The sequence below is a fragment of the Carassius carassius genome, chromosome 4 (genome assembly GCF_963082965.1).
Source record: "Carassius carassius chromosome 4, fCarCar2.1, whole genome shotgun sequence".
Classification (NCBI taxonomy): Eukaryota; Metazoa; Chordata; class Actinopteri; order Cypriniformes; family Cyprinidae; genus Carassius; species Carassius carassius.
The window spans coordinates 15,425,385-15,443,250 of NC_081758.1; the positions used below are offsets into that span (position 1 = coordinate 15,425,385).

The 17,866-nt window shown below is 41.2% G+C and overlaps 1 protein-coding gene across 1 annotated transcript in view; it reads right to left on the minus strand.

The window, feature by feature from the left end:
- LOC132137575 (collagen alpha-1(XXVII) chain B-like) overlaps positions 1–17,866 on the minus strand; it is a 153,801-nt gene that overhangs the window by 43,679 nt on the left and 92,256 nt on the right. Inside the window, exons 13-20 of the mRNA XM_059547606.1 lie at positions 5,215–5,268; positions 3,272–3,316; positions 3,052–3,105; positions 2,475–2,519; positions 1,200–1,253; positions 791–844; positions 617–670; positions 26–79 (exon numbers count right to left, since the gene is read on the minus strand). Coding sequence (XP_059403589.1) covers positions 26–79; positions 617–670; positions 791–844; positions 1,200–1,253; positions 2,475–2,519; positions 3,052–3,105; positions 3,272–3,316; positions 5,215–5,268 — 414 coding nt within the window. The remainder of the gene's footprint in view (positions 1–25; positions 80–616; positions 671–790; positions 845–1,199; positions 1,254–2,474; positions 2,520–3,051; positions 3,106–3,271; positions 3,317–5,214; positions 5,269–17,866) is intronic.

Sequence of the window (17,866 nt, forward strand, 5' to 3'; positions counted from 1 at the left end):
AGGGGACCAAATACTTGATGCACACCTTTGGGCCCTCAGCGCCATTCTGTCCTGGTGGTCCAATATCACCAGGAAAACCCTGAGAAAAGGTAACAACATTAGTCTAAGCAGTACATTCATTATACTTTATCTAAAAAGACTCCCTCTGCAAGACCTACGCAACTACAACTTCTCACTCTGAAAATTACTGGAGTGATCTCACTGTGTGAGCTTTCTAAACAATAGCAAATTTATGTCTATCTTTGTGAACACAAAAGGAACTACTAAAGCCAAGTGCACTACAAGTGCACTTTTATGTTGTTGCTCTGTGAGTTGGCTATGTTTTGTTGGCTGATTAAAGAAATAAAAATTGCACTTATGTGCAGCTGAAAGACACGGTGTCATGTTTTTTGATCTTTCACTGTAGTTCATTTTGTGTGAGTTTTTTGCATGAGTTTGGTGAAGGACTAAATTGCAGTCGTGGGAGGAATATCCTCTTATAATAGACACTGATTTGGCTGATTTGTGATTAGAAGTGTAGTGTAAAACACGAAAATTGTTAGTCTTTAAATGTAGAAAAGGAAATGAGCTTCTGTCTTTGTAGAGTACACTTGGCCTGAAATGAATATGCAGTTACCTCAGGGCCAGGTGGGCCTGGGAAACCATCTGGGCCTTGATCTCCAGGCTTTCCCTGAAAGACAATCAGCTTGCTATAATTTTACTCTCTGTCAAATCAGCACTAAATATTCAAGATTAATCAACTTGGTAAAAAAAAAGAAGAAAAAAAAAGAAGGAAAATCTCATTAATTACCTGTTGTCCTGGCTTTCCTCGAATTCCTGGTAAACCTGGTGAGCCCTGATTACCCTGGAATATTCAATTCATTATCAGAACATAGTTATTTAAATTAAAAACCCCTGTTTGGGTCTTTTAATGCACACAAATACACACAAATACAAATGCATGCACACACACTTTTTTTTTAAAGTTGTAAAAAAAAAAAAAAGAATTACTGCAGTATGATTTACAAGAAATACAGACTTCCTATTAAACAATTTCACAGGTTAATTAAATGTAGTGGTTTCTTTGTAATTAACTGTGAAATTTACTAGCTATTTAGGAGTGAATATTGTATCTATATATACAGTTTAATTCTTTCTTTTAGTGTACACAGACAGTGTGTTTGTGAATACATCAAAAGAAAAGCAGTTTGCTGAAATACCTTGTCACCTTGAAATCCATTTTCTCCCGGTTCACCTGGCAACCCGACTTCACCCTGTCGACAGAGACAAAACAGTGACAAAAACATCCCTTTCTGACCTTTAATCAGGATGTCTCAGCAGTTCAATCACGGCATTAGTCATTTTACTCAAGATAACCGTATCTATGTCTGTACTGTATCTGTATCTATTCTACAATGTGTCTGTAACTGTAGAAATGGAGATCAGAGTAGCTGTCCAAAACAAAGCCTGATATCTTGCCAAGCAGCAAAATACAACATTTAATTACAGGGCTGTCATCACCTGTCCAGCTGGCAGACAGACAGATAGAATTGGGGAGCAGCAGGCCAGAGGCTACACTGTTGATGCCTTGACCAGCCTGCTTTAATATTAAATCTAACATAAAAGCACGCCTCAATAACAATATTATTGCTTTACTATTTTGCTATTATATATATATATATATATATATATATATATATATATATATATATATATATATATATATATATATATATATATATATATATATATTAGCAAAATAGTAAATCAATTATATTGTTAATTTCATACTTATTAGAACAACATTCGTCACTGTATGAATTTTTAAGTAATTTTATTGAAAAAAACTCAAATATCTCAAAATCTATTTATTTATTACATTTTTTACAATCACAGACAGAGAGAGAGAACTCAACTGAGTTTTGTGTGGAGTAGGTGTGATTACATTGCATTAATGTTTTTGTACAAAGTCTCTTTACGATCACCAAGGCTAGATTTATTTGATCAAAAATACAGTAAAAACAGTACTTTTGTTAAATATTACAATTTAAAATAACTGTTTCCATTTTAATATATACTTAAAAATGTATTTATTCCTGTGATGGCAAAGCAGAATTTTCTTGTCACATGATCTAATATGTTGACTTGCCGCCCAAGAATCATTCCTCATTATTATTGATGATGAAAACAGTTGTGCTGCTTAATTTTTTAAATCAGTGATACATTTTTATCTTCCTTGATGAACGTTCCTTGATGAAAGTTCAACAATGTTTATTTCAAATAGAAATCATTTGTAACATACACTTTTGATCAATTGTATGCATTCTTGATGAATACAAATTATGACCAACTGACCCTAAACCTTTTTTTTATTTTTTAATCTGTGGCTGACAACATTTTAGCATGTCACAGCTGATCTCGGTCTCCCCTAATAGTGGCTCGGTGCAATCAAAACCAGAAGAAAAACAAAAGCTAATAGAGCATACTCAGATCACCTTATCACCTTTCAGTCCAGACTCGCCTGGGTTTCCCGGTAAACCCTGCAAGACACCAAAGAGACAAATGTTAAAAAGAAGAACTGGTTCAGTTGCTTTATGAATTGAAGACTATTCATTTTAACCATCTGATGCCCCTTGAAGGCAAACTAACTTTATCTTTAAATTCATTAACTAGCTTTGCCTACAACATTTGTTGCTGTGAAAAGGATCCATATTAATATATGAGTCATTAAATGTATTGAAAACTGAAGTATTTTATAATTATGTAATACTATGTGTGACCTAGTAACTGCTATAACTGTTTAAAGCAATTGTTAATATAATCATGTTAAAATTCCAAGAAAACTATAAGCAATTTGTAAGTTAATTTCCTTAGATTTCTCCCAACATGACCAAGCTGGTTAGAATGGTGTTTTTCTTATTTAAGAGGGGTTTTGGCAACTTTTTAGCCTGGGAGACCAGCCAAACCTTCATCACCTTCAACCTTAATCAGCTAAGAGTTACGAATCCCTTTAGGCTACTTTGAAATAGACTTTTTTAGCATTGATGTTCATTACAATTTCAGCATAATCACCTTTGTCCCTATTAATCCAGGAAGACCCACAATTCCAACAAGGCCCATATCACCCTGCATGTGCAATATAAAAAACATTAACAAGCATAAAAATGTTCAATGCACGCATATATTTACATGCCAACAGAAAAAATAAACAATTTTGAAAGCATCAGTGTTGGGAAGGAAATTACTGCAGCCAGAAGATTAAATGTTAATCATTGAATGTTGGTTTACTCACAATAAAACCAGGGATACCAACAGGACCTGGGGCACCCATCTCCCCCTGTGAAAAACAGATATTGAGCGATACTGGCACAACAGTCGCTCTGAGGCCGCTGGAGAAAGGGGGGTGATGCCTCTGTTCACTGATAGCAAGCTAATCTGTTGCCTGCATCTACCCCTCAGTGAGCCAATGAAAGAGACACGCTGTGGAGTACAGAGAGGGGCTTGTTTTGTGGCATGACTGACCCGCTGCTAGCTGCCATGCCTACTTCCTCCCTCAGCAGCAGGCCAAAAAATCCCCTGTGTATTCTCGCTCTCCTTGTTCTTTAAAAGAGAGCAGATAGATGTTACAGGGTCGGTTGATCTTGCTGAGTTAGCGCTGAGGAAGGAAAAGGATTGCGGTAAAGGCGTGCATGGCCTCTACGTTTGCGATATAGGGTTACAGTACAACAATGAGTCAGGTGGTCAGGCTAGACCTATGCTACGCTACTGCTACTGCAAGTGTGTATTGAAATTAGTTGGTTGCAAAAAAAAAAACAGATATACTTTTGTACAATCCAAATTTTTTTATAAAACTACATTTTATAATTTTTAAAATTCCAAATGTATTCTATCCAACTGAAAGAAAGGGCAGATTTTAAGCAGAGGAAATTAGTTTTCTTAATATAAAGGGACAGTTCATTTACTTGTTCTCATGCCTTTGTTTCTTCTGTAAAACATAAAATGTAATAATTTAATAAACATTCAGTGGGATGAACTACATCAAAATCAGTACAAAAAGGTCATGCAACTTGTTCATCATATTTCAAATACTCTAAAAAACAACCTGATATTTAAGCAGATAAAGGTGTTGGAAATGCATCAATTATGTTAATTGGCAGAAACAGCAGAAGCAACAGGTAAACATTTCTGCCACCCACTGGACTGGAGCAAGCAGGAGCGCAAAGGCAGCCACTATTTCACTGGTTAAACTGCTTAAAGATTGGGTAATTTTTCAACAAAACCAATCAGAGAACCATTAAAGTGAGTCACTATAAACTCATTGTACTTAATAAACAAAGCAGATACTTAATTACCTCTAATTGTGTTCCACCAAAGAAAGAAAATCATCTTGGTTTCAAACAACAGAATTTCTTTCTTTCTTTCTTTTTTTTAATATATCATGGTATTACTAGGTAAACTAACTATACCAGGTAAATGTCTGATTATGCAGTAAAGTAATATCTCTCTCCTAACCATAAGCATGGGCAATGGTGGCTATGAGTGGCTTAGCAAATACCACTAACAAGCTGGTGAAATGTGGTTTTGCACTTGAATTTTCTACATATTTAAAAAAATAAATAAAAAAATGACTATACACATTTTATACATTACTAAGATGTTATACTTATGTCTTAGAACAATTCCCAATATGCAAATAATGACAGAAAAATTACTTATTTGGATATTATGGTACATGGAAACATGAATAAGACAGAAAAGTTGAAATATTCAGTAAAGAATATGGTAAAACGATCAGAAGTGAAGCAACCCCTGTAATGGCTAAAACAGATTTCTGCTGTAGACTCCTGTAGTGACAGCTGATTTCCTCATTACCAATATTATTCAATGCTGAGCTGCAATAGACGCCCAACTGACCTGTGTGTGTTATTGTGGTGGCAGAAATCAAAAGTATTTATTAGAGTTGTGTGGTTTGAGTGGCCCAGTCAGCTTGTATAACCGTATGTCATACTGAATATCAATGTATGACAGGCAGGAAAAGGGCATGCAGAGGCTAGGGGACTTTGCGATGACATTTAGTTGAACATTTCTCCCGCTGTGGGGCAATATTCTGATACACTAAACCTGATAATAAATATAACCCCATACATCTATGTGTTTAAATCTCTCTGAGCATTAGAAAGCTGGAGTTGTCCTAAGAGACTGACATAGCCAAGAGGTTGACGTAGCACTACTTACTGGGTTTCCATCAGGTCCTGGTGGTCCTCGCTCCCCAAAATCTCCTGGAAAGCCCTAAGCACACAAATGTGAGAGACAGCAGAGCTTAGCAGAGCAAGACATGAAGAAACCGCACTTAAACTTAGGGCAGATACCATTTGTGCATTGCTGTTTCCCGTTGAACACATGTTAAACATTGTCCTTTCACTCTAATCCTGCACAAACCTCGGTAACACCAGAACCACTCCATAATCATGGGATATTGAAAAACTTGATCTCAAAGAACAGGAAAGCAGCAATAGGATAGAATAAGGTCTAACCACAGACTATATCTCCTATGCAGCCAACACATTCTAGAAATGTGGGAGACACTGCAGTATAGCTGATTTCACAAAGGTGGTTTTGGATGAAGTATATTAGTGGCCAGAATCATTTTACCACTATTTAATTACTGTATGTGAATAAACAAATTAAAATGAACACTTTTGCATTATTATTACTACTATAGATAGTAAAGTAAGTTAGAACTAATATTTCTTTTGCATTTGCAAATTAACCATGTCTAAAATATAGGAAAGACTTACTGTCACACATTACAACAATTCAAAACTTTTAATGAAAAGTTTGTAATTGTTTTTATGTGTGAATAAACTTCTATACAGAATAAAATTCTATACAATAAACTCTATACAGAATATTTTGGTATTAAAAAAAGTAAAATCATCAAATCAAAAGTAAACAATTGGGAATGCTTCCAAAAATTACATTAAGTAGCACAACTGTTTTCAACATTGATAATAATAATGTATTAGAAAGCATATTAGACTGATTTGAATGAGGATGATGTGGAAATGAAGACTACAGTCAGACTACAGTCAACTTTACCATCACAGGAATAAATTACATTTTAAAACATATTAATTTTAAATAGTAATAAAACATATCAATTTTAAATAGTAATTTTATTTCACAATATTACAATTAATTTACAGTATTTTTGATCAAATAAAATGCAGTCTAAAATAAAGTAGAAAAATACAGATTTGACATGTGTAACCGAATCAGGTGATTGACAGCAGTGTCATCCTATCAGCAAGTAGTACCGTGCATTTAAGTCTGATTGGCTGTTACCTGGGATGCGTCACGTCCGATTTCCCCGTTTGTTTTGCTAGCGTCGACGGTGGTTGTAGGTAAGCGAGCTGTGTTTTAATGGGTGATCCTTTCTGGAGTTTCCAATGTATAACTTTTTTAAAATCATTTGTTATCAATTACTGCAGCTTTGGTGCGGTGCCCTCCGTGCTGCTTAGTGGGTCTGATGACTGTTCACCTCACAGGTAATGTTATTGTTAAGGGCTCGTGATATTCTCTTGGTCGGCGTTACGTCACAAATCATGTGACCTGCATAGCAACAAGCCGCCGCCGTGTTTGAAGGGTAAAACAAACCGAAGGCAATCAAGGCAAAGCCCGAGGAAAATCAAAAAGGTATCTATTCACAGAAGTTTTGTTGTGGATTATGTCAGTTATGGATACTAACGGACTACTTTGTATTAATGATGCATGATATCTGTGTATGCGAATGTATGTCGGTGGTGAGAAGTGAAGTGAATGTAATAAAACACTCATGTAAAGCGCTTTGTGACTAACGTTAGCTAACGTTACATGTATGTGAAAGGCGCTAGCAGCTATACAAATACAGATCTTCTTTCTTCTATTACAGAATGTCTTATCAATATATAGAAAGTCTACTTGCGCCTGCATTGACCAGGTACCACAGAAAGCTGTCGCTTGTAGGTTTAACGTTACAATCTTGTCCCTATCGACATCCAGCTGAGTCCTGGGAGAACAACCCAAAGGCATGGCCCAGGCTCGAGTATCCAGACATATACAATTACCTCATCAAATCCCCTGGTGTGAACACCATGTGTACATACCATGTGTCCTACACTTGCAGTCATGTTTAAATACCCATCAAGCATCGATTACATTAACTGTTCATTTAGAAAAAAAAAAAAAGTTTATTCAAAAGCACTGTGTTACACAATGGCTGTAATGAGCTCAGTCTGTCAGTGGCACAGCTTGTACAGTGTCAGTGAGGGACACGGTTTTTTCAAAAAAGCAAAAATAGACTAACTGCAGAAACGTATCTTATTCCCCACACAACTAGTGCATTTCATTGTTGCTTATCAGTGTAGAGCTGCCGACCATTATGCATATATGCATAGCAATGTCACAACATAGCAACAGAAAATTGAGTGGCCATCTCTGCAGTGGTATTATTTTGTTATTCTTTGATTTGCCGATACATTGCTAATTTTTTAGGCATGATTCTCGGCAGTTTTCTCGACATATCTGCGCTCATTTGTCTTCCGCTTCGTGTTGCTTAATGGCGAGCGCTTGTTTGTTTTACCCTTCGCCGCGGTTGCTATGCGCGCGCAGTGCATTATGGGAGTAAAAGTCCCGGATGTCCGACCTCGAGAATGGTGCTGAAACGGCTGTGTGGGTTTAACATTCTTTCGGATATCAAATAGGCGTGATTCCCTGTATTCCAAGGTGTAATCGGTGGGCATGACTGACCAATCCGTGTCTATGAAGCGTGCTATCTAGCGTGATCTCCTGATGGTAAGTGTTTATACGTTATGACTGCGAGGGGGATAGTATTACGATTGTTAACATCTCCGTTTGTTATAGGATTCTCCTTCTCGTTCTATGCCGTGATTGTTGCTACTGTCTCCACACTATTAAAGTGCTGCGGTTAATACGGCAGCGCTGACGTGATCATCACTAGAGAGACGGAGACTGCTCGTTTGGTTCTTATCGTTGCAGTATATTTGACCCTGGTTTGTGTGGGGGGCTAGTTGGTTCCTTCCACTTGTAGGGGAGCTAACGTTAGCTGCCCTTTGTGTTTTTGTTTGATGTGAAACCTCTGTTTATTTTCTGTTAACTTCTAATTTTTTGGAAGTATAGTTTGTTAGGTTAACTTGATTTTTATTTTCATTTTTCTTTTCTTTTTTTCTTTTTGTAAAGCCATTTAAACTGCGTGTAATATTTAATCAAGCCATTTAACTGCTTGGTTCATGTGATCAACCATCTATAAGTACAATTCTATTTTGTGTGTGTGTGAACCTCTACTGGGCTAAAATTGTCTTGTATTATTTAGGTGACCAACTAATTGACTTTCCTGCGCTTGAATGGTTTTCTTTTCTTTATTTTTGTCATTTATATTTATTGTTGTGAGGATTTGCTTTATTGATGTCCATCTGGTCATCTTTTATGAACCTTGTTATAGTTTCTTCTCTTTATTTCGCAGGCGCTGGGGTCCCACGGGTGGATTGCTCTTCCTCCTCCTGGTGGTGGTCCTTTATCGTGTGCAGTGTACACTGAGTGTGTGATTGTGTGATTAAGTGACACTGGGTGTGCGTGTGGGAGTGTGCTCTGTAAAATCAAACTCTACGTTGCTTCCTGCCATTGGGAGCCTCAGGCCTGCCGGTATTTAGTTTTTGTTTTTGTATGTTTTTTTCGTTGTTTAGTTTAAAGTGGGTTTCAGTGTCCAACATTTTAAAGTATTTTTCTATTAATAAACATTTGTATTTTTGTATTACTCACGTCTCTTGCCTAATTCTATGAGGGAACCGAACCTGTGTGCTGTGCTCATTGTTTGAGTATTTTCCCTGGGGCTAATCCCTAGGGTGGCGTAGTCGGACTTTTATATTAGGGAATAAAAACTTGCTCTTGTGTTTCAAAAATTACACTGCCCCGCCACATTCTAGCGTAGTCGGCAGGATCCCTCTTGTATAGTACAGAGACGTGGGTATTTTGTTTGTCTATCTTTTGTTTTTTTCTTTCTTTGTTTTCTGGTAGGAACCAGACAGTAGCAGTCACTCGTTGTGGTGGATCGGCACAAGTCAATCTTATTCTATATTTGTGGTAAGTGCTTGTGCAGTTACACAAAATGGAGGATGAATTACGTGAGTTGAGAGATTTAGTAGCCCAACTAAAAGCTGATAATGAAAGGCTGCGGCAAGAGCCAGTGTTGGATGCACAGCCAGGTCCATCTAATGTTACTATTCCTGTGACTGCAGATCCCCCACGCATTGGTGCTGGTGCTTCGACAGCGGAGCGGTTTGTTTTCGTTCCCCGGGATCGTAAGTGTCCAAAGTTTAGTGGCCGGTCGGGCATTGGCATCAATGAGTGGGTGGAGGAAGCCCAGGCCTGTATGCGACTCCGCCATCTGTCTACCGCTGATCAGGCATTTTTCTTGTTTGATCATCTGGAGGGAGAGGCGAGGGAAGAAATCCGTTATCGGTCTAGGAACGAGAGGGAGGATCCGAATCAAATTATCAGCACGGTAACAACAGTGGTTCAGCAATGTCAGAAATGAGTGAACTACGGGAAATGCTCAGAAAGCAGCAACAACAATTGAATCAGTTAACCCAAGGTATGGCTCAGCTGCAAAATCCCCAGTCACGTTCGCGACCATTTAAGGCTAATTTAATTTGCAGAAGGTGTCAGCAACCTGGCCATTTTGCCAGGGATTGCGATGGGGAGCGGATATCCGTTCCACCATCAGCCCGTTTGAATTCTGCTTTAATGAGAGGTGGACAGCCATCGTCCGTGCAGCCGTCGGAAAACTAGTTCCCACCGAGTTGCAGGGCCACAACTTGGTTGGGAAAAGGATAGGCTCCAAAAATGTATCTGGTTCTGATTTTATGTCACGCTTTATGTCTTCTTGCCCTCAGCTCGTTGTATCGATGGGTGGGGTTCATGTACCTTGCCTGGTGGACACCGGTTCCATGGTGTCCACCATTACTGAAAGTTGGTTTGTGGCTAATTTTGGGTTGTGGGGTCAGGAACAGCTTAAAGCGTGTCATTGGTTACAGCTTCGAGCGGCCAATGGCCTTTCAATTCCTTATGTTGGTTATTTGGAACTAGACGTGGAGCTCTGTGGTCGAGTAGTTTTAGGTTGCGGTGTGCTGGTGGTCCGAGATCCCCCTGGTGGCGTGTGTGCAGATGTCCCTGGGGTGTTGGGCATGAACATCCTGGGCCACTGCTACCAGGAGCTCTTTGGCCAGCATGGCACAGCTCTTTTCGATCTACCAATCGTGTCGCAGGCCCCTCATTCTGTTTTTCAGGCTTTACAACATTGCCATCAGTTTGGCGGTCAGTCGGTTTCGGATTCTGGGGGGCGAGTCAAAGTGCGGGGACGTCAGGCGTGTCACATCTCGGGTGGCACCATGAAATTTGTTGCTGCCACCTGTTCGGTGACATATTCGAGCATTACAGTACTGTTTGAACCACCAGCATCTGGTCTACCGGCAGGTTTGCTGGCATCTCCTTCTCTTTTAAGGGTGGATGGTGGTACAGTCTATGTGCCCATAGTTAATGTTGGTACTGTGGATGTGTTGCTGTACGCTAGCACTGTCATTGGTACAGTGAATAAGGTTGATGTGATTAGTTTGCCCCCAGAGGTCACAGAAGTTAAGATGGTTACTGCCAAGGTGAGTACACAGGTTGTACAGGTTTCCCCCACTGTACAGGAACAGGTAGCTATGCTAGATCTATCGGTGCTGCCAGAAGAAGAACAGGGTAAGGTCAGGGCATTACTGGAGAAGTACGTGTCTGTGTTCACTATGAACGATGGGGATTTGGGATGTACTAATCTGATATCCCATGAGATCCCCTTGTTGGATGACACCCCTGTTAGGAAGCGGTTTCGGCGTATTCCTCCATCCGAGTATGAGGTGGTAAAGGCACATATCAATCAATTGTTGGAAAATCGGGTAATTAGAGAGAGCTGCAGTCCTTATGCTTCACCTATCGTCTTGGTCAAAAAGAAGGATGGTAGTTTACGCATGTGTGTGGACTACCGTCACTTAAATTCAAAGACTAGGAAGGATGCGTTCCCTCTACCACGTATTGAGGAGACTTTGGACTCGCTGGCCGGGGCCCGTTGGTTTTCTACCATGGACCTGGCTAGCGGGTACAATCAGGTACCTGTAGCTGAGGGGGACAAATTTAAAACTGCTTTTTGCACCCCGTTTGGCCTATTTGAGTGGAACAGGATGCCTTTTGGGTTGTGCAATGCCCCAAGCACCTTCCAACGATTGATGGAGCGGTTGTTTGGTGATCAGCAATGCCAGTCCCTTCTCTTATATCTTGATGATATTGTTGTCTTTTCCTCCTCGGTGGATCAACATCTTGCTCGGATGGAGGTTGTCCTGAGCCGCTTACAGACTGAAGGGCTGAAGGCCAAACTATCTAAGTGTGCCTTTTTCAAAAAGGAAGTACACTATTTGGGGCATGTCATCTCCTCAGAAGGAGTTTCTACTGATCCGGGGAAGGTAGAGGCAGTTGCACAATGGCCTTGTCCCACCAGTGTTGCAGAGTTGCGCTCATTTTTGGGATTCGCTAGCTATTATCGACGGTTTGTTGAGGGGTTTGCCAAGTTGGCTGCCCCTCTTCATAGGTTGGTGGCTCAGCTGGCAAGCCCAAAGCGCCCGAAGCAGGGTGTTCAGGAGTTTGCTCAACCTTGGTCCTCAGAATGTCAGTGTGGCTTTGAGGGGTTGAAAGGTAAGTTAACCACAGCCCCAGTGCTCGCCTACGCTGACTTTTCACTACCTTTTATTTTGGAGGTAGATGCCAGTCATGGAGGCTTGGGGGCAGTCCTTTCACAGGAGCAACAAGGCAAGGTGCGCCCTATAGCTTATGGCAGTCGCAGTCTTAGGCCCACTGAGCGCAATACATCGAACTACAGCTCAATGAAACTGGAGTTTTTGGCGCTCAAGTGGGCCATGACTGAAAAGTTTCGAGAGTACTTGTTGGGCCAGAAATGCGTGGTGTTTACGGACAACAACCCCCTTAGCTACCTGACTTCTGCAAAGTTGGGTGCCATGGAGCAGCGTTGGGCTGCCCAATTGGCATCGTTTGATTTTGAGATCAAATATAGGTCAGGGAGAAGCAATCGCAATGCTGACGCCTTGTCTCGTCAAAATCTACCGGGCACGGAAGTGCACCAGTTGTGTTCAGGTATGGCCGTTCCAATGGAGTTGCAGCAAGCTGCCCAAGGTGGATTGTTGACTTTAGTCAACCAGATGACCGCATTTCCCTGTACTTCAAATAGCGACCTGGTTGCTCAGCAGGTAGCAGACCCAGTCATAGGAGAGTTGTTGCAGTTTTGGAGGCGTAAGTTGCCCCGGACTCCTGATGAGCGCAAGACACTCTCCAGGTTGGCAATTATTCTGCTTCGGCAATGGGACCGCTTAGTGGAGACTGATGGAGTGCTTTACCGGCGTGTGTTCCGCTCAGATGGGGGAGAGGAAATCTTCCAGGTGTTATTACCGGCAGTTATGAAACACTATGTCTTGACCCAGCTTCACCAACAGCATGGGCACCAGGGGGTAGAGCGTACATTCCAGCTAGTGCGCCAGCGATGCTACTGGCCTGGTATGTCGGCAGATATTGACCGTTGGTGTCATGAGTGTGAGCAGTGCCAGTGTGCTAAAGGTGTCCCCACTGCCCCGGGTAGTTTTATGGGGCATCTGTTGGCTGCTCGGCCGAACGATATTGTGGCCTTGGATTTTACAGTGTTGGAGCCCTCGAGGTCTGGCCTTGAGAATGTGTTGGACATGACCGATATTTTCACAAATACACCTTGGCAGTACCCACTAGAGACCAACGGGCAGAGACAGTAGCTCAGGTTCTTGTAGTGGAGTGGTTTTGTAAATTCGGCGTGCCGGGGCGTATCCACTCTGACCAAGGTCGGAATTTTGAATCCGTCCTTATTCAACAGCTCTGTTGTCTTTATGGAGTCGAGAAGTCACGTACCACCCCATATCACCCGGCCGGAAACGGCCAGTGTGAGCGTTTTAACAGAACCTTGCATGATCTGTTGCGCACTTTACCACCCTCCAAAAAGGGTGATTGGCCGTTTTGCCTCCCCCAGGTACTCTTTGCGTACAACACTACTCCTCATCAGGCAACCGGGGAATCTCCGTTTTTCCTAATGTTCGGAAGGGAACCTAGACTTCCTGTTGATTTCTTACTGGGCAGAGTCCAAGAGCCATTGGCAGGCGGGGTTAATAGGTGGATTCTGGAACAGCAGGATCGGTTGCAAGTTGCGTTTGATGCTCATGAACGGTTGGGTGCTGCAGCCGATCGGCGAAAGGCCCGGCATGACCGGCGGGTGACGGAAGCACCACTGAAGGAGGGTCAGCTGGTATACCTCCGTGATCAGAGTGTGAGGGGTAGATGTAAAATCCAGGACCTGTGGAGCTCAGTGGTGTACCAGGTCGTGGGGCGGTATATACCATTGCTCCCATTACAGATCTGGGAAAAATAAAGCAGGTGCACCGATCTTTGCTGAAGGCTCAGATCTGTCAGGATCTGCCTATTGGGTTGCCTGATAGTCCGGTGACTGAAGTGAGGTGATTGCGAGAAGGACTGGGAGGAGAACTGCTGGCCAGCACTCTAATAGGCACTCTAATAGGCACCATCTCCCCCGAGCAGTGGGTACGGGTTCAGTGTCCAGCATTGTGAGTAGTACAGTTGGTACCTTGTTTCGGCCTTGGAACTGAGTTCCTAGGTGGGATTTTGTGTGGTTCACCGTCGGGGCGACGTTGCAGAAACTGGTGGTGGAATGCAACCGAATCAGGTGATTGACAGCAGTGTCATCCTATCAGCAAGTAGTACCGTGCATTTAAGTCTGATTGGCTGTTACCTGGGATGCGTCACGTCCGATTTCCCTGTTTGTTTTGCTAGCGTCGACGGTGGTTGTAGGTAAGCGAGCTGTGTTTTAATGGGTGATCCTTTCTGGAGTTTCCGATGTATAATTTTTTTTAAATCATTTGTTATCAATTACTGCAGCTTTGGTGCGGTGCCCTCCGTGCTGCTTAGTGGATCTGATGACTGTTCACCTCACAGGTAATGTTATTGTTAAGGGCTCGTGATATGGTGCTGAAACGGCTGTGTGGGTTTAACATTCTTTCGGATATCAAATAGGCGTGATTCCCTGTATTCCATGGTGTAATCGGTGGGCATGACTGACCAATCCGTGTCTATTAAGCGTGCTATCTAGCGTGATCTCCTGATGGTAAGTGTTTATACGTTATGACTGCGAGGGGGATAGTATTACGATTGTTAACATCTCCGTTTGTTATAGGATTCTCCTTCTCGTTCTATGCCGTGATTGTTGCTACTGTCTCCACACTATTAAAGTGCTGCGGTTAATACGGCCGCGCTGACGCGATCATCACTAGAGAGACGGAGACTGCTCGTTTGGTTCTTATCGTTGCAGTATATTTGACCCTGGTTTGTGTGGGGGGCTAGTTGGTTCCTTCCACTTGTAGGGGAGCTAACGTTAGCTGCCCTTTGTGTTTTTGTTTGATGTGAAACCTCTGTTTATTTTCTGTTAACTTCTAATTTTTTGGAAGTATAGTTTGTTAGGTTAACTTGATTTTTATTTTCATTTTTCTTTTCTTTTTTTCTTTTTGTAAAGCCATTTAAACTGCGTGTAATATTTAATCAAGCCATTTAACTGCTTGGTTCATGTGATCAACAATCTATAAGTACAATTCTATTTTGTGTGTGTGTGTGAACCTCTACTGGGCTAAAATTGTCTTGTATTATTTAGGTGACCAACTAATTGACTTTCCTGCGCTTGAATGGTTTTCTTTTCTTTATTTTTGTCATTTATATTTATTGTTGTGAGGATTTGCCTTATTGATGTCCATCTGGTCATCTTTTATGAACCTTGTTATAGTTTCTTCTCTTTATTTCGCAGGCGCTGGGGTCCCACGGGTGGATTGCTCTTCCTCCTCCTGGTGGTGGTCCTTTATCGTGTGCAGCGTACACTGAGTGTGTGATTGTGTGATTAAGTGACACTGGGTGTGCGTGTGGGAGTGTGCTCTGTAAAATCAAACTCTACGTTGCTTCCTGCCATTGGGAGCCTCAGGCCTGCCGGTATTTAGTTTTTGTTTTTGTATGTTTTTTTCGTTGTTTAGTTTAAAGTGGGTTTCAGTGTCCAACATTTTAAAGTATTTTTCTATTAATAAACATTTGTATTTTTGTATTACTCACGTCTCTTGCCTAATTCTATGAGGGAACCGAACCTGTGTGCTGTGCTCATTGTTTGAGTATTTTCCCTGGGGCTAATCCCTAGGGTGGCGTAGTCGGACTTTTATATTAGGGAATAAAAACTTGCTCTTGTGTTTCAAAAATTACACCGCCCCGCCACACATGTAAAAAGAGAAATTAAGAAAGTACTAACAAAAAAAGTATGAATCTGACTGCTGCACTGAAGATTTGTTTTGTAAAAACAGGGCCTGATGCCGAGTCAAAGAAACAAGCTGAGTTCTCGTCTCCAGCAGCCCTGCAGGAAATTCCATGGCAGGGATTCGCTGACAGCGCTTTTTCCCCTCTATCTAGTGTTACGTTATATAAGAGGACAACAGCTATGACGTCACATTCCGCTGTGTGCTAAAAGTCAACACTTGCGCACTGTGGGGATCTTTTTTCGTCCTCCAACAAGGCAAGGTACACGTGCTGCCTATCAAATAGAACTGCAGAGTCGCTTATTAAGAACAGATGAATCTGTGCTTGGCACTGCAAATGCGCTATGAATCTTGAGAGGACTGCACATAATTGGTAGTTATTTTGGAAAAAGATGAGCTTGAATTCTTAATGTCTTTTTTCTTTTGAAAATATGCAGACTCAGATCACCAACTCCATTTTGGTACATAGAGAATGGTTCTAGGTGTATAGATGGTTAAGACTTTGTTAACAGTGGTAGTTTAGTATTATTAATCCAGACAAAATAAGACAGCTCTGTCTACTGCCAGGACAGACTTTCATTAACAACAAAAAAATAATAGTGTCATTATGACTTATGGTATCTACTTGTATGCAGATTTTCTTATGCTTAAGATCAGGGCCGGCTCTAGCCCTTTGGTTGCCCTAGGCGAGATTGAGTTTTGCGCACCCCCAGGCTGAGTATCCCTGGTCTCAGTGGTCTGTGTTTCACTGAGGCCTGAAATGCTAGATGTGGCCCCTTCACCTGCAACAGCCAGATCAGTGGTGTTAAATTAAATTGTAACCTATACTAGGTTATCAGTGAAGTTACGTTTGCTAGTAATACGTACAGTGCTAAATTTGTAAATTGCGAGGTACCGGAACAAAGTGGGGCAACGGATCTGACACGCGATTACAGAAGGGAGAGGTAATGGATCACTCGTGCTATCACATTGGTGGACCAGTTGAGCGTGCATCAGTTGCTTTTATAGGGTCTGTAAGGTCATGAATAACATGGAAATGCCATGCGATTTTTAAAACAACAATTTCCAGGCCTAAAAACTTTTCTGAGGGGGACTATGTGTCGCATGGTTTTAATAAATCTCGCAGCCTTCAAGTTTAGAATGAGGGAAATTCCTGCATTTATTCAACATAGCTTGTAGGTTTGAATAATAAAATAAATCCACACAAAGTCTAAGATTAAATCAGTCATTTGAATCCATGAACTCTCTCAGAGCACGCTTCTCATCAGCGCATTAGTGACCTGCACGCTGCGATACAAGACTCACTCGCATTTCAGGACAGCTGACAGAACTGTCACTTGACTTATCGGGTCATTGTTGCATTGTCACAAAAATGTATAATAATTTGCACACCTTTTTAAGAATTTTAAGCCATTTGGTACTCACGCGCTCCAAAGGCTGTATTATATGCCCTCACAGTCACATCCAAAGCTTGTGCATATAAAGCTGACTCCTAAGTATTATATGAGTTATTGTCCGTAGTTTGTTGAGTTTAAGCAACCAAATACAAACAATATGATGTCTGATGGGTGTTGACAAATGAAACAGTTTCCTGGCACACTCTACTAAAATACAGGGGGAAAAAGAAAGAATAGGAGGAACAAATCAATAATTAAACAACACTGCGTCGTCAGTGTTGGTGTTGTATCAGACACTTGCAATTAACATCAGGCTATATGAAAACAAGCTTAAATGGAGTTAACAAGGTCTTTGGCCGGCGAATGAGGAGATCTGTGTTTTGTCCACATCTGAGGAAAGTGCAGCGCACTATACGCCATTATCACCTTTTACAGGTTAGGATATAACGTTTATTTTTTTTGTGTTTTTTTTTTTTGCTGTTTAATACACTTGGCCAAAATCTCATGATATAAACGATTAAGCACTTATGCACAGGACATTTTAAACTTACAAATGTATATTGGCTAGATGGCAAAAAAAAATACTTCTCCAGTCTTTAAACATACAAAAACAATAGCCTTTACAGACGTGTTTGAGTAGAGAAAATGCTGTACTATTCAAAGTTATTTGTTTACCCTTGCTTTGCAAATAAGCGGAGATCTGTCTCCTCCAGGCTGTGCGGGGCGCTCAATCTGAGTGAAAGCGTGTAAAGTGATGCGGTTTCGTGAGAGCTTGAGGATCCAATGGCGTTACGAAGTTTTACAAGCTCCTTTAAATACTTATCATTGGTTAAATATTTCTAAAACTCTGTGATTTAAAATAATAATAACGAATTATAATAGAGATATGAATTTTGGATAGTTTTTCATGGCACATATCTGGCTATTATCTGTCTGCCATACGGAAACGCCGCCCCTGGAGGAGGGGGATCTGCCAAAATGAAGTGCCGGATCGGATTTCGGAAGTGCCGG